The sequence below is a fragment of the Falco naumanni genome, chromosome 15 (genome assembly GCF_017639655.2).
Source record: "Falco naumanni isolate bFalNau1 chromosome 15, bFalNau1.pat, whole genome shotgun sequence".
Classification (NCBI taxonomy): Eukaryota; Metazoa; Chordata; class Aves; order Falconiformes; family Falconidae; genus Falco; species Falco naumanni.
Window position 1 is genome coordinate 16,513,084 of NC_054068.1, and position 17,360 is coordinate 16,530,443.

At 37.9% G+C, this 17,360-nt stretch overlaps 1 protein-coding gene and 1 long non-coding RNA gene across 4 annotated transcripts in view; one reads left to right on the plus strand and one right to left on the minus strand.

Moving 5' to 3' along the window:
* The window catches only part of CYLD (CYLD lysine 63 deubiquitinase), a 29,482-nt gene extending 12,364 nt beyond the window's left edge, over positions 1 to 17,118 (plus strand). For all 3 annotated transcript variants that reach the window (XM_040615852.1, XM_040615853.1, XM_040615854.1), the window contains 10 exons: positions 1,050 to 1,215; positions 2,032 to 2,173; positions 2,740 to 2,862; positions 4,175 to 4,266; positions 5,355 to 5,421; positions 8,224 to 8,356; positions 8,977 to 9,085; positions 10,160 to 10,278; positions 10,937 to 11,153; positions 12,563 to 17,118. In XM_040615852.1, the coding sequence (XP_040471786.1) occupies positions 1,050 to 1,215; positions 2,032 to 2,173; positions 2,740 to 2,862; positions 4,175 to 4,266; positions 5,355 to 5,421; positions 8,224 to 8,356; positions 8,977 to 9,085; positions 10,160 to 10,278; positions 10,937 to 11,153; positions 12,563 to 12,747 (1,353 nt within the window). In that variant the 3' untranslated portion in view covers positions 12,748 to 17,118. The remainder of the gene's footprint in view (positions 1 to 1,049; positions 1,216 to 2,031; positions 2,174 to 2,739; positions 2,863 to 4,174; positions 4,267 to 5,354; positions 5,422 to 8,223; positions 8,357 to 8,976; positions 9,086 to 10,159; positions 10,279 to 10,936; positions 11,154 to 12,562) is intronic.
* Positions 12,662 to 17,360, minus strand: part of LOC121098158 — a 230,663-nt gene continuing 225,964 nt past the window's right edge. Inside the window, exons 10-11 of the long non-coding RNA XR_005831187.1 lie at positions 14,923 to 15,416; positions 12,662 to 12,765 (exon numbers count right to left, since the gene is read on the minus strand). This is a non-coding gene — a long non-coding RNA (uncharacterized LOC121098158). The remainder of the gene's footprint in view (positions 12,766 to 14,922; positions 15,417 to 17,360) is intronic.

Sequence of the window (17,360 nt, forward strand, 5' to 3'; positions counted from 1 at the left end):
ATAAACGATGGTAGTAATATTGTTGATTTGACAGCCATGTGCTTTATGCGTTCCTGTGAGCCCTTTGTAAATTCACGGTTGCTGCAAACACAAATTGCTGCTATGTACTGACATTTACTCTGTGGCAGTTGCTGCCAAGGTTGTGATTGGCTATCAGTTAAATTAATGTGTCCGCAATTAGGGAGATGGGGTTCTTTATTTGGGGATAATGTTCAATAAAATGTCAGATAAAGCAGTGTACAATTATGTAAAGCAACAAGCATTTTTTGCCAAGTAGGTGAGAATGTGACAGGAATATCAGCTGCTAGGAAAAACCCTGGTGCTTGTGGGTTTTTTGGCTGAAGCCCAAGCTATAGTTTGCCACAGGTGTTCTGAGACTGCATTTTAGGGTGCCTTGTGTTAAACGGGGTCTTGGGCTTGCCTCTCATGGATTTCTGCATTAAAACCTGGCGATTGTTAGTAAGCAGACAATACACCTTAGATCTTGTTATCAAAGATAAGTAACAACTTGTTATTTTTAATATGTAGTTTGTGTTGTCTTTGCTTGAGGTACACTTTTTGTGTTCTGAAGCAAGTATTTTTCTTGTGCAGGCCACAGTCACACTGGAATTATTCACGCTACCCAATGCTTAGTGATTTTAATTGAGTTTTAAAAGGTGCTTTGTACTGCATGTGTGCTCTTTCTGATAACAGGGGGAATCTGGAGTGACTAGCTAGCTTAGTTAAGTTCCTGATGTTGACTAGGTTTAATTCTCACTCTCCTCTCCCACCTTACCCAAGATGCTTCTAATAGAATTTTTGTTTTATTTTGGATGGAGTGAAAGTTTAAGCATGAAGGAAAAAAAGTGTGACTCTGAATTTCCTCATTAGATCCAACTAAAGATCCAATAAAGAACCTCAGCTGAGGCTCTGTGTACTAGAATGCAGGAACGTTGTATATCAAGCTTCAGAGTACCTGAAGGGTGTCTTACAGGTAGATGTTTTATCAAACGTCTTGCTGCAGAACTGTAGAAACAAGAAAAATAGCGAATTCTCACTTGAATTTTCAGGAAGATGAATGTGCAGGTTGTACGGATGGAACATTTAAAGGAACTCGATACTTCACTTGTGCTCCAAAGAAAGCTCTTTTTGTTAAACTCAAAAGCTGCAGGCCAGATTCCAGGTTTGCCTCACTACAGCCCGTTTCCAACCAGATTGAACGCTGCAACTCTCTAGGTACTGAGCTTCTGCTTATTACTTATCAGCTGGGAACTGACCTGGGTTTCTGTTTCATTTATTCCTGCAATATGTTCTTGTATTGAACACTTGAGAATCTGTACAGGTAGTACTTAAATGAGATTAATGAATAGACCAGTCTGTACAGAACATAATGCTGCTGTGGATTACTTTGTTATGCTTTAAAACAGGAAAATGTTCATGTATTTAAAGAAATCTCATAAAATTAAGGGATTTTCTGTTACACTGTACATTTTTTACCTTAGAAGTTGTAAAGCAGTCTTGCTGAAAATGGTAGTTGCAACTCCAGCAACATGTGATTACATTATCAGAAACACAGTTATCTTTCTATAAATGTCAGATTATTTTTTTTCCTAAATATTAACATAGAAAAGCATGTATTCTTACAGTGGAAGTTAGTGGTGAAAACTCACATTTTTATTTTTTTTAAATTTCAAATATGTTAGATTTCTTGGGTCATGTTGTGTTGCCTGGGACGACAGCAAAGAAAAAAGTGTCCAGTACTTGTAAGATAGCGTGAACGGGGCATTTGTAATGAGAAGAGAACTTCATTCCTACTGGGTAAAACTAATTTAGTGCTGCAGGCTTTCTGAATGTGCGCTGTCAGTGGAATGTAAGGCCTTGTTCACTCTCGGGAAGACAGCGAGTCTCAGCTATAATAAAATGTTTTTCTAGTCCAGAGAAGGAATGCTTACACTAAGGCAGCAACTTAGCTATAAAACGTTAATAGGAAAAAAAACTCAAGGGGGATAAAGTTTGAGGCTTTAAAGTGTCTTTTGAAAAAAAAAATTTCAGCCTTTGGAGGTTACTTAAGTGAAGTGGTAGAAGAAAACACTCCTCCAAAAATGGAAAAAGAAGGTTTAGAGACAATGATTGGAAAGAAGAAAGGTATCCAGGGTCACTACAACTCCTGTTACTTAGACTCCACCTTATTCTGGTAAGTTCATAATTTGTATAGTGGCATCCCCCGCTAGAAATGCAGAACATGGGATCTTTGTTGTAACGACTGTCTGTCTGTATGACTGTGCAGCTTGAAGCCGTGCGCTGCAGTCTTTGACAAGTTACTGTGCTCTTCCAATCTGAACAAGTTCTGCAGCGTTTGCTGCAGAATGTGAAGTGCTAATCCTGTCCGAATTGTACTGGCCCCTTTGTGTCTATACTGGTTTTGACTGAGGGAGTCCCTGGCCTGTAAGTGGTTGAAGGATGAGGGAGTACACAGGCTGGGGGGCGGAGGGAGGGAAATCCCTCTTAGAACTCCTTCGCAGAATCCTGCCTGGGCAACTGGTTTTGTACGCTGCTGCAGAAAGGGTACTGCGTTAGAGTGGACTTTTGCTATTTAGTACAGCTGTGTTGTCTACTGTCTGTAATTACTCTTTTTGAGTTTTTTTTAGTTCTTTTATTCTTCCTGTGGCTTTGCTTGGTTTGTCTTATGTTGGTCAGGCATCGGAATGGTTGTATCTTCCAGAATCAAAACAACCTGCCTTTTCCTTTTTTTCTTTGTAGCCTGTTTTCTTTTAGTTCTGTTTTGGATACTGTGTTACTCAGACCTAAAGAAAAGAATGACGTAGAGTATTATAGCGAGACTCAAGAGCTGTTGCGGACGGAGATTGTGAATCCATTGAGAATGTAAGTAAAGACGTGAACTGGTCTCTGTTCTAATATAAATTTTGTACTAGATCCTGCTGTGTATGCATTTCTATTGCAAACCTGAGAAGTTGGCTAGTTGCTGCTGCCTGTGTGTTCAGCTTTTTTTTTTTAAGTATTATTACTTGTTCTTCATGGTAAATTTCATCAGTGCTAACTGGAAGTAGTTATTCATCATTTGGTGATAAAATACTTTTGCTACTCTGTTTGGAAATGTGATCAGCATAAAGATATCTTAAAATTCCTTTAGGTATGAATGCAAAAACATTCTAAATACAAATTCTGTTTGTTCATAGCGTTCATATGTACGTGTTCTTAATGCTGCTGTTCTTGACAAGAAGAGTATTTGGGTTATCTTACATGGAGTTTCACAACTTAATAGATTTTGCAGGGCTTTAGAGGTTTCATTAATTTTTACATATGGGCTGCAAGTGGTCAAAACACTTGCATTTAACAGGAGCTTTGTAATTTTTTAGGCGCAACGAACAAAGGGAATAGGGCAAAAATTTGCATGAAAGGTTATTTGTCTTTATCTGCATGTTTAAAAAAGAAAAATAAGCTAATACAGTTGTAGTTCTGAAATTCTGTGGGATGTTACTGACCAATTTATCACAAAGTTTTTGTTTTGATTCCTGGAACAGAATGATGGCTTCTGAACCCTTGTTCTTACAAGAGTGTGTATACTTTGCCTGATGTGTGCCAGGGTTCTGTGCTATAGGTAGTGGGATACACACCAAGCAGCAGAAATGTCAAGTGGCTGAGAAGACTGAAAGTCTCAGTTCTCTTACCTTTCTACCATGCTTAAAACTTTCTTTGCACTTTTTGTAAAGTTACAGAGGAAAAGATTGAATGCTTGAAACTTCAGCTTCTTAGGTCAGCAATACAGTTCTGAATCATTTTGTCAAATACTGAATTATTTTTTTTTTGTTAACAACTCCCACAGTGCTATTATTGTGTGACATTCTGAATATGATGTATTAAGTACTGCAAATTAGAGTGAAAACAAATCAAAAGTAATTGACAAATCAGAAAACAGTTATCCCGGTAAGTTAATGTTTAGAAAGAGCTCTTAAAGGTTATACAAGAACATTGAGCACTGCACTAAACTTATCATGCATTAAAAAACCCTGGAAGTCAGATACGAGGAGCCGATACATAGTTTTGAAGAAATACTGTACACACGTAAAGAAGGATGCGAGAGCCTGTGTTTCAGCATTTAAAAGGTGGGGTTTTTTTCTGCTTCTCTGACTTGATCACAAACCAGCTAATAGCTTATTAAACCCATTTATCTTAGATATGGATATGTATGTGCTACAAAAATAATGAAACTGAGGAAAATACTTGAAAAAGTTGAGGCTGCATCAGGATTCACTTCAGAGGAAAAAGGTAACTGGGGAGGTTTTCCTTTCGTTGAGATTTGTAAGAACCATAATGTGAAGGAACTGAAATGCCTTGCTATATATTTATACTAGAACAAAACACAAATATTTCTCTGTAGCAGTAGTACCTCTACCAGAGATTTGTGTGAGCACTGAGTGGTAAAAAGGCCTTTTCTACTTCCTTGGGTCTGTAAGGAACCCTAGTTGAACCATTGCTGGATTTCTCTTCTTGATTTCCTGTGCCCATGTAACGCTCTTCTAGCAGTTAGGAGAGACCTAAGGTTCTTCCTCGAAAATGAAAAATGTGATAAGGCAGGGGTCCTTGTCCTCTTTCAAAATGTCACTTTGATTCCTGAGGAATAATCTTTTTGCTACAGCATTTCATTGTTACAATGGTTATGTAATATTTTACACAATAAAATGTGTAAATCATGTTAGAAAAATCAATTCCCAACCTTTTTGATCTTCTGCTGCATGTAATGATTAATGAGCATTGTATTATGTAGCCGTTCCATTTTTGTTTGGGAGAACACTATAATTTCTTTGTAAATGCTGAAAACTAGTTTTTATTGCAGTTAGTGGCAGGAAGAGAAACATACCAGAGACCTCTGTGCTGGGGGAGAACAGACCTCTGGGAAGCTAGTGCTGGCTGCATTCTTGGTTACAGAACTCGGTCTCTAGCTCAGTTGAACTTTGTACTATTGTGTGCTTTTTACGTAAGCGTTACTGTCACTACTCCTCACTGCTTCTCTGCAGTTTCACTGTTTTGAGAGCTTTTATTTCTCCTGGAAAAGTTGTGTGGCATGGAGTGATTCCTCTGAAATACAGAGCATCTTTTTGATCTTTACTGGAAAGCTTTGTTACCCTGTTGAGCCTGTATCTTTTATTAGGGCCATCTGACACCAAAGGAGTAAATAGAGGTTTATGTCATGAAAATGTTCATAGCTTGTCATAATCTTATGTGTTAATAAAGCTATAAAAATGAACTTTTACATTTTTCCTATTAGATTTTAAATGAAAGTTTTCAAAATTTTATCTTGAATAACGTCTCTGGTTTTGCATACTAACAAGACCTTTTTTTTTCCCTCCTCCCAGATCCAGAAGAATTTTTGAATATTTTATTTCACCATATTCTAAGAGTTGAGCCACTGCTGAAAATAAGGTGAGTGTTTTTTCTTTGTTGAACTCATCTATTTGTAGAGGCTGACAAATGCGAGACAGAGTAGCTGTTGCCTTTCAAATTAAGATGGCTTTTAGATCAGATTTGATTTATGATTCATATTTCTAATAAGATTCAATGTAATCAAGTTACATTGACAAATTTTACACTATTGCCTATGTTTTTTGGTAGGTGGGCTTTGTGCCACTGGTCTTTTGTTGCAAAAGCCCATGAACGTAGTTTCGTGAGAACTGCACAAAGATCCCCTGTCCCAGTGCTGTCTACTCGAGAGCCGTACTATCTTCCCGTTAGTTACGCTAAAGAGGGGCTGCTGTAAGAGGACCCCACAGAGTTCTTAATATGGCCTGCAGTTTATAACTGCTTATTTCTCGGACAAGCTGCAGAAATTGCTGATTTCTTCTTTAAGGCTAATAAAAATATTTCATTGGTTTGCCTTGATCAAGGTTGGCTTCTCGTACTTTATCAAACTGACAGATACTGGCATTTCTGTGTGCCTTCATTTGGGCTGTAGCACTACCAGGATTCAGCTGTCATGACTGAGTTTAACAGAGGTAGGATTGCTGCCCGCTGCTGTCACTGCTGGCTGGCACCTGATACTCTCGGGTTCCTGGCTGCATTCTGCGGCAGCAGCAGTGTTGCACGGCATTTCCCATAGTTTTTCAGGCTTTCCAAATTGCAGGAATTGTATTAGTATTCATGGTGTAGATGCCATTTGAGTATACTGAGGCTACTTTCTGTGGTACTTCTGTAAGGCAAGTCTGAAAAAGTTTGAAGGGATGAGAGACCAAGGCATGTCATGAATTTGGAACTGTGTTGCTGCTTCTGCCTAGACAAAGGTCTACTTCTAGGGATTTTTTTTTTTTTTATTTTCATTGTGTTTTTTTTTTTTTTTTAACCTAAACAGCAACAACAAAACCCAACTCCCCCCAAAAAAACTAAGCCACAACAACTGGTAACTTCCAGGCATGTATTGGGTCTCTATAGCAAAGTGTTTGAAGAGTAGCTTGCCGTTCAAGATCCTTACAATTGTTACTGCTGCTCTTCAATTCTATGAAATACAATGTGCTGAGAAACCCCTGTGGCTAATGTAGTATTCTGGTGAAACAGCTGGGATACAATACTGTAATTGTAATAACAGCTTTTATTAGTATAATCGGAATAATAGATCTTGAGTGAGAATGTATTTCTGGTTTTTTGGTAGTTAACAGGTGTGCTGCTGTGGCAGGAATCACAGCTGAAAGGAGTAAAGTAAAAGCAAGGGAAGATGCCTCTCACTCTACCTCTATGTTTCCGCATTGTCTTCCCTATTTCTTTAATCCCATGTCTGTAAATCTTGGCCTTCAAGGTTTTTGTCCTGTTGGTGCTGTACAGAGAACAGAAGTGACGCTCCACTGTTCAGCTTTTAGCACCAAAGGTGGTGTGTTTTGTGGCATGTACCCGAACGCTTTTAAGAGTAAGTCAGAAGTCTCCCTTCCCCGTAGAAAGAAGGCTTAAAATGAGTAATAGTAACTTTGAGCATCACACTCTTAGAATCCTCTCAACACCCAAGTACTTATTCTAAAAAGCAATGTTGCTTTTTAAGTGCTGGCTGGGATGGGAAGAGGTTATGATTTATAGCTAGTTTGATGAAAGTTCCCAGGAACTTTGACACAGATGAAAGAGCTCCTGCCTTTTTTCTTTTGCTCTTGGAGGCCAGTCTATGCTGTTTCTCTACGACAGCAAAATCTATTTCGTCAATGTGAGCAGTCATCTGTATCCTTTCTTCTGTCCTTCCAGAGTAGGCTGAATTACTCATCTGAAGCTGTCTTCCCAGATAGTTCCGTTACATAAACATAAATCTGAGATATTACCTGAAATCATCAGTACTTGATTTTGACTTTTTGCTTTGAAACGTCTGACCTCAAAACTTCCTTAAATTGGTAGCTTAATCCTTTGACCCTCTCCCTATCAATATAAAATTGTGTCATGGTTTTAGGATTCTTGTTGGGCGGATTTTTTTAGGGGGTGGTTTGTGGTGTATGTGTGTTTTGTTTAATGGGGGTTTATTTGTACCCACCCACCCCCTTTTTTTTTTTTTTTTTTTTTTTTTTTTTTTTTTAAGTGAGGATGAAGTTTTTCCAGACCATTGACTGTGGCATGCACTGGCAGCTACTGTACTGGCCTGCCTTTTGATGTTGGCCTAGGTGTGGAAGGCTTCTTAACAATTACAGCTGGACAGCCCTTAAATCTGAGTTATGCTTTTGGAGAGTTTGCTGTTAACTATATAGCTGGTCTAGCAACACTAGCCACCTGTGTGAGATTTCCACTGTAGGAAGCAGTGTAAACATCTCCCTGATTCAAAGGAAATGTTTCATTAAAGCCAGTCATTACTATTTTATTTTTTTTTAACTCCTTATCTGGAGTATCATACTGAAACTCCTACTTGTCTTTCCAATGAAAGCTGCTTCGGTGTGTTGGAGTTCTTGATGCATTTGCTTAGGGAGTATTTCTCAGTTGGTAGTTCAGTAATGCATAGGCATGTTTTTAACACATACTGCAAAACTTATGCTGCTTTTGCTTCTTAAATAAGTTTTTCTAAATTCAGCCCACACATAATGCTTGACTGCCTGTCATCTAAATGCACTTTGTGGTTGCTGGTTTCTTAAAGCACAATCTGTTTCAATGCAGAGAGGCTGTGATATAGACTGTTTTCTGGTAGAGGTTATTTTCCTAGTGAAGGACCATCATCATTACACTAGAGCTTCAGAATGTTTTGTTGTTTTTTTTTTTAAATCTGTTTTTTAGATCAGCAGGTCAGAAAGTACAAGACTGTTACTTCTATCAAATTTTTATGGACAAAAATGAGAAAGTTGGAGTCCCAACAATTCAGCAGTTACTAGAGTGGTCATTCATCAACAGCAACTTGAAGTTCGCAGAGGTTGGTGACAGCTGTTGCTTTGTTAGAAGTAGTGATACCATTCAGCAATGGGACAAAAGTATGATTTGGTGTGAAAACAAAATGTGGAGATGTTGGAAATGGGAGTACTAGATCAGTGGTACAGGTTGCCTACATTACAAAAATACTTCTAAGGTTGACTTAATGACATGTATCCTTTGGCCGAACAAGCCAAAGTAATTTAAGTAAAAACATTACTAAAAGAAAACTTACTTATTGCCAGTAAACTGTCTTAAGGACTAATATTTTGAGATATCTCTGTTTGTAAAAGGCCTTATAAAGGAAACATATGCTTTTTTTTCTTCCCTCCCTCAGGATGGGGGAGAGTTGTCCAGTATATTTAATATCGTACTTGAGCATGACTGGGACTTACAACATTTGTCAGTGATTTAGTTGCCACTTCCCTGTTTGTTTTTTCTTGTTTTTTTTAGCTGTAGTTTCTCTCAAAGACTTGGTTTTGTTTTGCTTACTGTCTTAATTTTGAAGTCAGTGGGTTGCAAGTTTAAATAACATGAATACATTTATAGCATTAGAAGTATGTCTCTAAATTTATGTAATTATCTATCTCAAGCTCATTACATTCTATTCTGGATTTTACCTAGGCACCTTCTTGCCTGATTATCCAGATGCCTCGGTTTGGAAAAGACTTCAAAATGTTCAACAAAATTTTTCCATCCTTGGAATTAAATATAACAGACTTACTTGAAGATAGTAAGTATATAACATTGTGTTGTGTAATGAAAGAGAGTTGTTGAGAGTGACTAACACAGTGAAAGTAAGTAATCACGGTAGTCTTGGTGGCTTTTTGTTGTTTGTTTTTTTTTTTTTAAATAAAAAACCCTAAATATTTCACAAGGTAGTGTGAGATGCTTAGGCTAAGGAGAAAGGGAAGTTTAGTGGCTAGAATGCCCCCCCGTGTCAATTAAAAGCTATAATTCAGAAGAATGAATAGAATGTGACTTCATTATATTTATTCAGTCTTGAGTATTGTACAGCTAAACTTATTTCAAGATGGTGTTAGAATTGAGTTATTAGCAGCAAAACATGATTATGGCAGGTAGGAAATCTTAAAAGCGAAGTGTAGCACTGATGTTGGTTAACAGGTATTTACGATGTTGACTATGTTTCATTAATCTTCATCAGTTTGTGCTGCTGCTTTCTAATCTTTTTGTCACTAGTTTATCAGACTAGAAGGGGAGAACCTGAGATGAGTATGCAAACCTGTGGCATGTAGTGATGGTGCATTTTTTTCAGCTATGAATACATAACTTTTTTTTTTTGTGGACTGATTTTTTTTCATTGCCTTACCTATGGGAAAGACACAGTTTTAAATTTGTGCTAAGAGTTACTAAAACTGCTAAATCTATTAGAATAATCATCTCTGAAACTGTCATGGCCTTTGCATTCATTGCATGGTGATCAGCTTATGCTATTTCTTTTTTTTTCCCTGATGTTGACAGTGACAGGGGCTGAGCTAGCTATATGATGAGAGTGGAACTAACTTGATTTAAAAGCCTGTTTTACTTGTTCATGCAATTGATATAATTTAATTTTTACCATCCTCTGTTTTGCAATTTACCAGTCTAAATGTTTTTCTGTTAAGGGAAGAAGTTAAACACAGTGGTACGTTTCTGATTTGATTGGCAATCTGGTTTTAGCTTTTTTTAATGTAGTGTTTTTCTCCATTTTAAGTAGCAATCCTCCCTCCTTTCCATATACCTCATCTCAAAAAACAAAAAAAAAGCCTCCCCAAGTTGAAGACTAATACCTTCTTTAAAAATGCAGCTCCCAGGCAGTGCCGTATATGCGGAGGGCTTGCTATGTATGAGTGCAGAGAATGTTACGAAGATACTGATATTTCTGCTGGGAAAATCAAACAGTTCTGTAAAACATGCAATACACAAGTAAGTTGTTATCTTTGTTATTGTACATGGGTTTAACCCAAATGGTATGCACTGTCATAATTGAAAAAAGGGCATAAACATGTAGGGAGACTTTCTTACCAGTAGTGGTGTAACTGCACCCAAGTACAGCGTAGGCTTCGGTGACAAATCAGGAACTCTGCTTGACCCTGCAATCTATCCATCAATAGTTTCTTACTAAAAGCACAGCAACTGCCAAATCCAGGACTGAATACAGTGTAAAAGTAGTAATCGTAGGCAGCTTGGAATCTGTTTCCTGTCACCTGCTTGAAATCCTGATTTTACATACCTTGTTTGAATTGATAAATTCATGACACAGAGCCACTTAATTTTGAGAGCCGTTTGGCAACGTGCGTGAAGCTGTCATAGTCATGGCTTGTTTTCAAGGCTGAGCATTGAAATTGTTGCATTAAATCCAACCTCCCTTCTAACCTGAGATTTTGAATTTTCTGAGCAATATTGAACTACAGCGGTGGGGAAAAATAGAAGAACCGGTTAGCCTGCTACCATTATTGCAGTTCCTTCTCTAATGCCATTAATCTTCAGTTCAGCAGTAATGTTCTTTTTAGCTTTGTCTGCCACTGAAACAAATAATCTTATAGTGTGTTTTTTCTCTTCTGAAATATCGCTTCAATTGTAGGTTCATCTTCATCCCAAGAGACAGAGTCATAAATTCAATCCATTGTCACTACCTAAAGATCTGCCAGACTGGGACTGGCGACATGGCTGCATCCCATACCAGAAGATGGAGTTGTTTGCTGTTCTCTGCATAGAAACAAGCCACTATGTAGCTTTTGTTAAATATGGGAGAGATGACTCGGCCTGGCTTTTCTTTGACAGCATGGCAGATCGGGATGGTAGATCTTTTACTTATTCTTATTTATTTACGTGTATTACTATTTAAAATTTCATTGCCTATTTCTTAATGCTTTGGGGATGTTAATATCATTTAACTTGGTGGATGTACTTGATGCTGGGACACTAATCTTGTCCCAGCCTGATCTCAGTCCATTGATTTCATAGCAGTCGCTGATCTCATAAGCAGAATTTCACCTCAGCTGGATACCTTAGTAAGTAAATGGTACAGAAGTAACTACAGAAGTTTTCCTAGCGTGACTTCTTATACATTTTTCTATACTTTGCAGGTTTGGCAGAGACAATTAATTTTAAATAATCAACTGCAGGAGTGTGTTCTTTCAGTCGATATTTAAGTGGATGTACACAATTATCAGACTGCAAATATTTTTATTGCTTTTGCTTAAATGATTTAGTGTAGGCATCTTTAGAGTAAGAGAAATAGTAACATATTACGACATCTATGCCATTGCTTTGGATCTCTTTAGTTATCAGTGGAAAACTGTTACCCTGTAATAATACACATGTCAGTAAAACAAGTGTTCTCTTAGATACTGCAGCATTAAATAGTGTTTAAATAAGGACTGTTCAATTCTGGTGCCTGAGAAAACCAGTAACAGATAAGTGTCAGACTTAAAGTAACAATTCTTTGTATGAAGAATTCTTGAACCCCTCTGTTACAGAGGCTTTGGTGGGGGAGAAGAGTCTTGCCTCCTGTTGAAAATGAAACTGCTACAGGATTAAAATCTCTGTCTTAGAAAAGAAAGCTTGATTGCCTTCTGGTTCTAGTGCGCTTGCAATGTGTATGACTTGGGTTTGTAAAGAACTACTTTATTATGTAGTATGAATGTAGATCACATGAGATGCTCACTGATGTACCTCTTGCTGATCTTAGAGTTTTTTTATATCACAAATGCTTTTCTTCAGCTAGTGCTATAAGCTAAAAACGTCTGCTGGGGAAGTGTCATGGATGTTCACACTTGTGTTGTTTGAAACACATGTGTTTCACATGGAAAATGGCCAGGAGCAAACTCTGCCTTAGTCTTGCACGTCAGGTACAGACACTGATGGATTATTAATTCATCTGCAGTTAGCAGTTGTCACGTTCCTACCAAATTCATTCAGGTCATTCTCCCCAAGTCATACAGAATTTGTGGAAACAAAAATCCAAAGTTCTCATTCTGGTGGGGGTTTTGTGGGGCATGGTGAGTGTGTGTTAGTAAACACTGTAAGATATTCTGACACCAATTGTGATTCTTTTCATATAAGTTTACCCTGCAGTAGTCAAAACCAGAGAGGTTTTTTTTGGAAGGCATTTTTCAAGAACCGCTGATGCTGTCATAGTTAAAGTACATGTATAAATGTAGATGCTATCCTAATCTGTTTCTCTCTCTTCCCTTATGGTTAAAAGGAGGTCAGAACGGCTTTAACATTCCACAAGTTACCCCATGTCCAGAAGTTGGTGAATATCTAAAGATGTCTCTCGAAGAATTACACTCACTGGATTCCAGAAAAATTCAAGGTTGTGCACGAAGACTACTCTGTGATGCTTACATGTGCATGTATCAAAGTCCAACGATGAGTTTATACAAGTGAACAATGTCCTCTGGAAAACTGAAGAAACAACATAGAGTTATCGACTGTTGTATTTGCTGCGTTTTTTGGTTAGTTTCAATGCAACCGTTGCTGGCAATGGAAAAAGTTGACTACGAGAGCAAAAGGATTACTGTTCCAAAAACTACATGTGGAGTTCTGTAACTGAAGTATTTAAGCATTTTGCACTCTAGGAAGTGTGCTTGTGTGTGTTTGTTTTATAAACAAAGTCTAAGCGATGTTACTAAAACTTAAAGCTTTAAGTGCATTGATTATACACAGGCTTTTTTGAAATGTTGAAGGTGGAATTACATCAGGAGAAACCTCCTTAGCCCATGGAGATAAGGATACACAGTGTTCCTGCTCAGTGCATTCATGTGGACCAAGGATAATTCTCTCTGCCCTCCACCCCCACCACTTCTCCCCCACCCTTGATATTAGCAACAGAGGTACTCTCTATTCAAGAGAGAGTAACTTCAGTTTCAGTAAGATAAATTTTAGACTGTTCATTGCCTATTGATTCTGTTCTGTCTACTACATTCTTTTCCATTCACACATTTACATCTTCAAAAATTAACGTTCATTTCAAGATCTGAATTCCTATCTTGTGAATTATCAAGCACAGAGATTTGCTATCTGTTAACTTGCAATTTTTGGAGAGGAAAAAGAGGAGGAGAAGAGACTATTAAGGGGAAGTATAATTGCTGAAATATAAAATTAGCAATGAATGTTAACAGATGTCTTTTTCTCAGTGTCTATTTTTAAAGAAACAAAGCAGTCTGGAACAGAACAGCAACTATATACAAATGGTTCGAGGACAAAACAATAAAATAGTGGATTGCCTCAGGGAATGTTACTGAAGTGGATTCTGGTTCTTGGTAAACAAAACTGACTTTTCTACAGTACATTAAGCTACTACCTGGGCATATGTTATGCATCTGACTTTTTTTAATTTATTTCAGGATTACTAATCAATATTAAAAATCTCTGCCTGGAACGATGAAACTATAAATAAGAGTAGCTCAGAGTTTTACTGTATACCAAGTACCTAATGAAAACTAACTTGAAAAGCTGCAAAACCTGTGTTGATGTAAAATATTATACTTGGAAGCCTGTTGGTTCCTGTTTGCAATGAAATACTGTTGTTCTAGTTGCTTTTTAGCTATTTCTGTCGACACTGACTAGCAAACATGCAACTATATATATACAGTAAAATCTGGTTATACAAATTGCATATATATGAGCTGTACATTTTCAACTCTAAGATGTTTTATAGGGGAAACTTCCCTTTTGGGATCAAGTTATAGAAGGAGTAGTCACAAAATGTAACAGAGGAAAAGCCACTTTGAAAAAGTCACCGTTCTAAAGACAATGCAGCCTCATCCCTTATTGTAGAAAATGTAGTTAGTTTGTTCTTGGAAAACCTAAAATCTTTCTGTGGGACACACTTGACCACAGAACAGTATTAGAGAGAGCTTGAAGGACTGATCTGTCTAGTGGCTAAAGCACGGGCTGCGGCGGGAGTTGACCGTTCCGTTAGCCACTGCATGAAGCGTGCTCTAGCTTCTCGCTCTCAAGAGCAAGGAAGTTACTAGAAGTGACACCGTTGCTTCTGCCTCTGTTAGTCTCCTGCCTTCCATGTTCCCTTGCCTTATTTATCTAGTCTGTGCGCCTTGGCAAAACTCTTGAAATGCTCTTGGAAAAAAACCCTTTGTTTCTTTAGTGTCAGTACCACTCTGAGCTCTTGAACACTTTCTCTCCCGAAAAATTTCAGCAAGGCTTGAGGTGATGAATTCTATAACCCATCTCTCACCAGGTTGGTTATTGTCCATTGGCTCTTCCATGGCTACATACTATCCTGCTCTGAGACAACAGCTGCTTAGAAACGTCAACAAAGATGCCACAGAAGCTTCTCATAGGCAATGTAAGGTGAAAAGACCAGTTATAGGTCTTGGATAGGCAGCTTGTATTTATTAAAATGAGAAAGCACTTACATGATCTGAGCAGCAGGTACGGTAACCTACCCTTGGCTGCATATTGAAGAGGAAGTCTGGTGGCGGCCTCCAGGTACCTCAAGTGATACTTTTAGAGAGCAGTTTGCAAAGCAGAGGCAAGAGGGGGCATGCCAAAAAAAAAAAAAAAAAAAAAAAAGGCAATAATACTGCAACGGACTCTTACCTTGTTCTCTACCAAGTCCGACACCTTCATTCGCCAAGCCGAGTCTGATCCCTTCATTCGCCCAGCCCCACCGTCACTGGCAACCGGGAAGTCGTTGCAAGCGGGCCCCCTTCTGAACAAGGAGCAAACAAAAGGCTTTACAAAGTGAACAAGCACAAACCTGTGTACCAATGAGACTGATCTGAATGTCTGGATTCTTTTTTTCTCTATCCTAGATTTACTTTCTGGTTTTCCCGGTGCATTAACTTTCATATGTCTTCCACTTGTCATTTCTGCCCCCCCCATATATTACATACTACGTAAAGGTAGAGTTACCTTACCTCTTCCTGCCAGAACTCTTTGAGAACAGCCTTGGAACTGCTACAAGCCAGAGGGGAGACTTGGACTTGGCAACTGTATCAAAGTTTTCTAGGTGAATAATCTTGTAGCAAAATGTTCACTCTTTTTTTACAACTGCAAATATCCAAGAACCCCATTTTTTCAGGATGCATATTCTGTTAGCAGAAGTGAATTAAAATAGATGGATGTAAATTAACTGCTTGGCTTCTTGCCTCCAGTCTTCTGGCCTTCGACTGGAAATGGAAAACAAGTTGTGGGAACGCTTACTGTGCTGCACGTAGCGAATGTACAGAAAAGAGAAAAAAAAAAAAAAAAGGGAATTTCAATGCATTATTGTGCACGCTTCTTGGTGACAAATACTGTGTTTTGAAATGCCGGCAGTACCTTACAGCCTGTGTTTTGTACTACTTTATATTATTACAAAACAGTAAGTAGTTTTGCAAACAGTATATGAATACTTGATTTGTTGCTTATCAGTTAAGACAGCAGAGATGTCTTCTATGCTTTATGGTGTACTGCATTGGATTGGAGATGATCCGGCAATGTAAATGAAATGTTATGGAAACTAACCTACATTTTTATTTCCTTTCTCAGAAAGGCGTATACAGACAGAAAAGCGATTTCACTGTGAAAGGAAACTTGTAAAATAACTTATATACAAGGGTAAGAAACTGTTTTTAGCCTTTGGCATCTGTTTTGGGGAATTGAATAAGCTATTTTGAAGAAACAGCCTGTGTTTTAAAGGATCTAGTGCTGTTAAATAATGTCCAAAGATTCCAGTGACTAAGCACCCAATTTTTATGTGTTTAATGCATTTGAGAACCTCCGCATCAGATCCTTTTTTTTTTTTTATATGGTGAATATGCCCATAAATTAATAGCACTTAGATCATTGCTTTATGGTTTGGCTCATAAGTATTGCTAACAATGGCCTTAACCTGTAAGTAGGAACATGCATAGAAAATACAGTTCTTGACAGCCTGTAAAAATGTAAAGTTTCATAATACATAAAGTTTCATAATCGGGGAGAAAAACTGCACCCCTACTAATTTTCAGAAATAGAGGTTCAAATCAATAGAAAACAAATCACTGTGTCCCTAAATGCTTATTTTTAACATAGAGGGTAAAGAGAAAAGCTATTAAAGGTGATGCCTTACACATTACTAAAACAAACCCAAACAAATCGCCCCCAAACTCACAGAAAGCTACGTCAGAATGCTTGTGTTCTGGGGTGGGAGGTAATTGGAGGGGAACAAAAAAAACAACCCACAAAAGTATGTTAAGTAAAAGTCTTTCTAATATCTGTGATACTGATTCTGTGCTTTTGGAAACGTAGTACTGTGTTTTACTAAACAGCCTGTCAGATTTCCATTTTAGTCAAGTACTATGTGTAACAGGAATTAGTCATAATCATAAATGGTTCATTTCAATGCACTTACTTTTCTCGTGCACTTTATACTCCACTGCATAGATTAACGCGGTCACCGCAGTCCCTAGCGATAGCCTGTTCAATACAATACTGAGGCACAACATGCTGCAAACTGGAATTTTATGGTTTCAGAACTGAGTTGGTGTAAAAAGCAGCTTGAAAGCTTTGTGTATTTTTACCACTGTAATGAGGCATGTTTTTCTCTGTTGTTGATGTTTTGCTAAATAAACATCCCATGTTTTCTGCACAGATAGTCTCTTAAACTTACAAAGGCTGTCTCCAAGAATGCATTAGAGACAAACCATTGTATCAGGTTGCCCTCAACTAGCCTTAACTTTATTTTTCCCCCAATGGTGGAGCGGAATTAGCTGCTGCTGGAGAGGAATGTACCATGTGCTCTTTCTGTATCGATTAAAAATATTATTCTTATGGCTCTATTTATTTCTTTGGGGGCTTGGAGTTTTGGGAACGTCACAAACAATGACAAACACAGTGTTGAACTAGCTTTTCTGTACTTAAAGAAGGATTTCCTTTTACATACTTCTTATAGTCTCTCAATTTCAACATTTCTAGGAAACTTAGGAATTGATGTGCTGTATCAAATCAGGTCCAAGTATACCGCTTATGTCTTAACCAGTTAGTACCTGATACTATAGTGGAAAACGAACAAA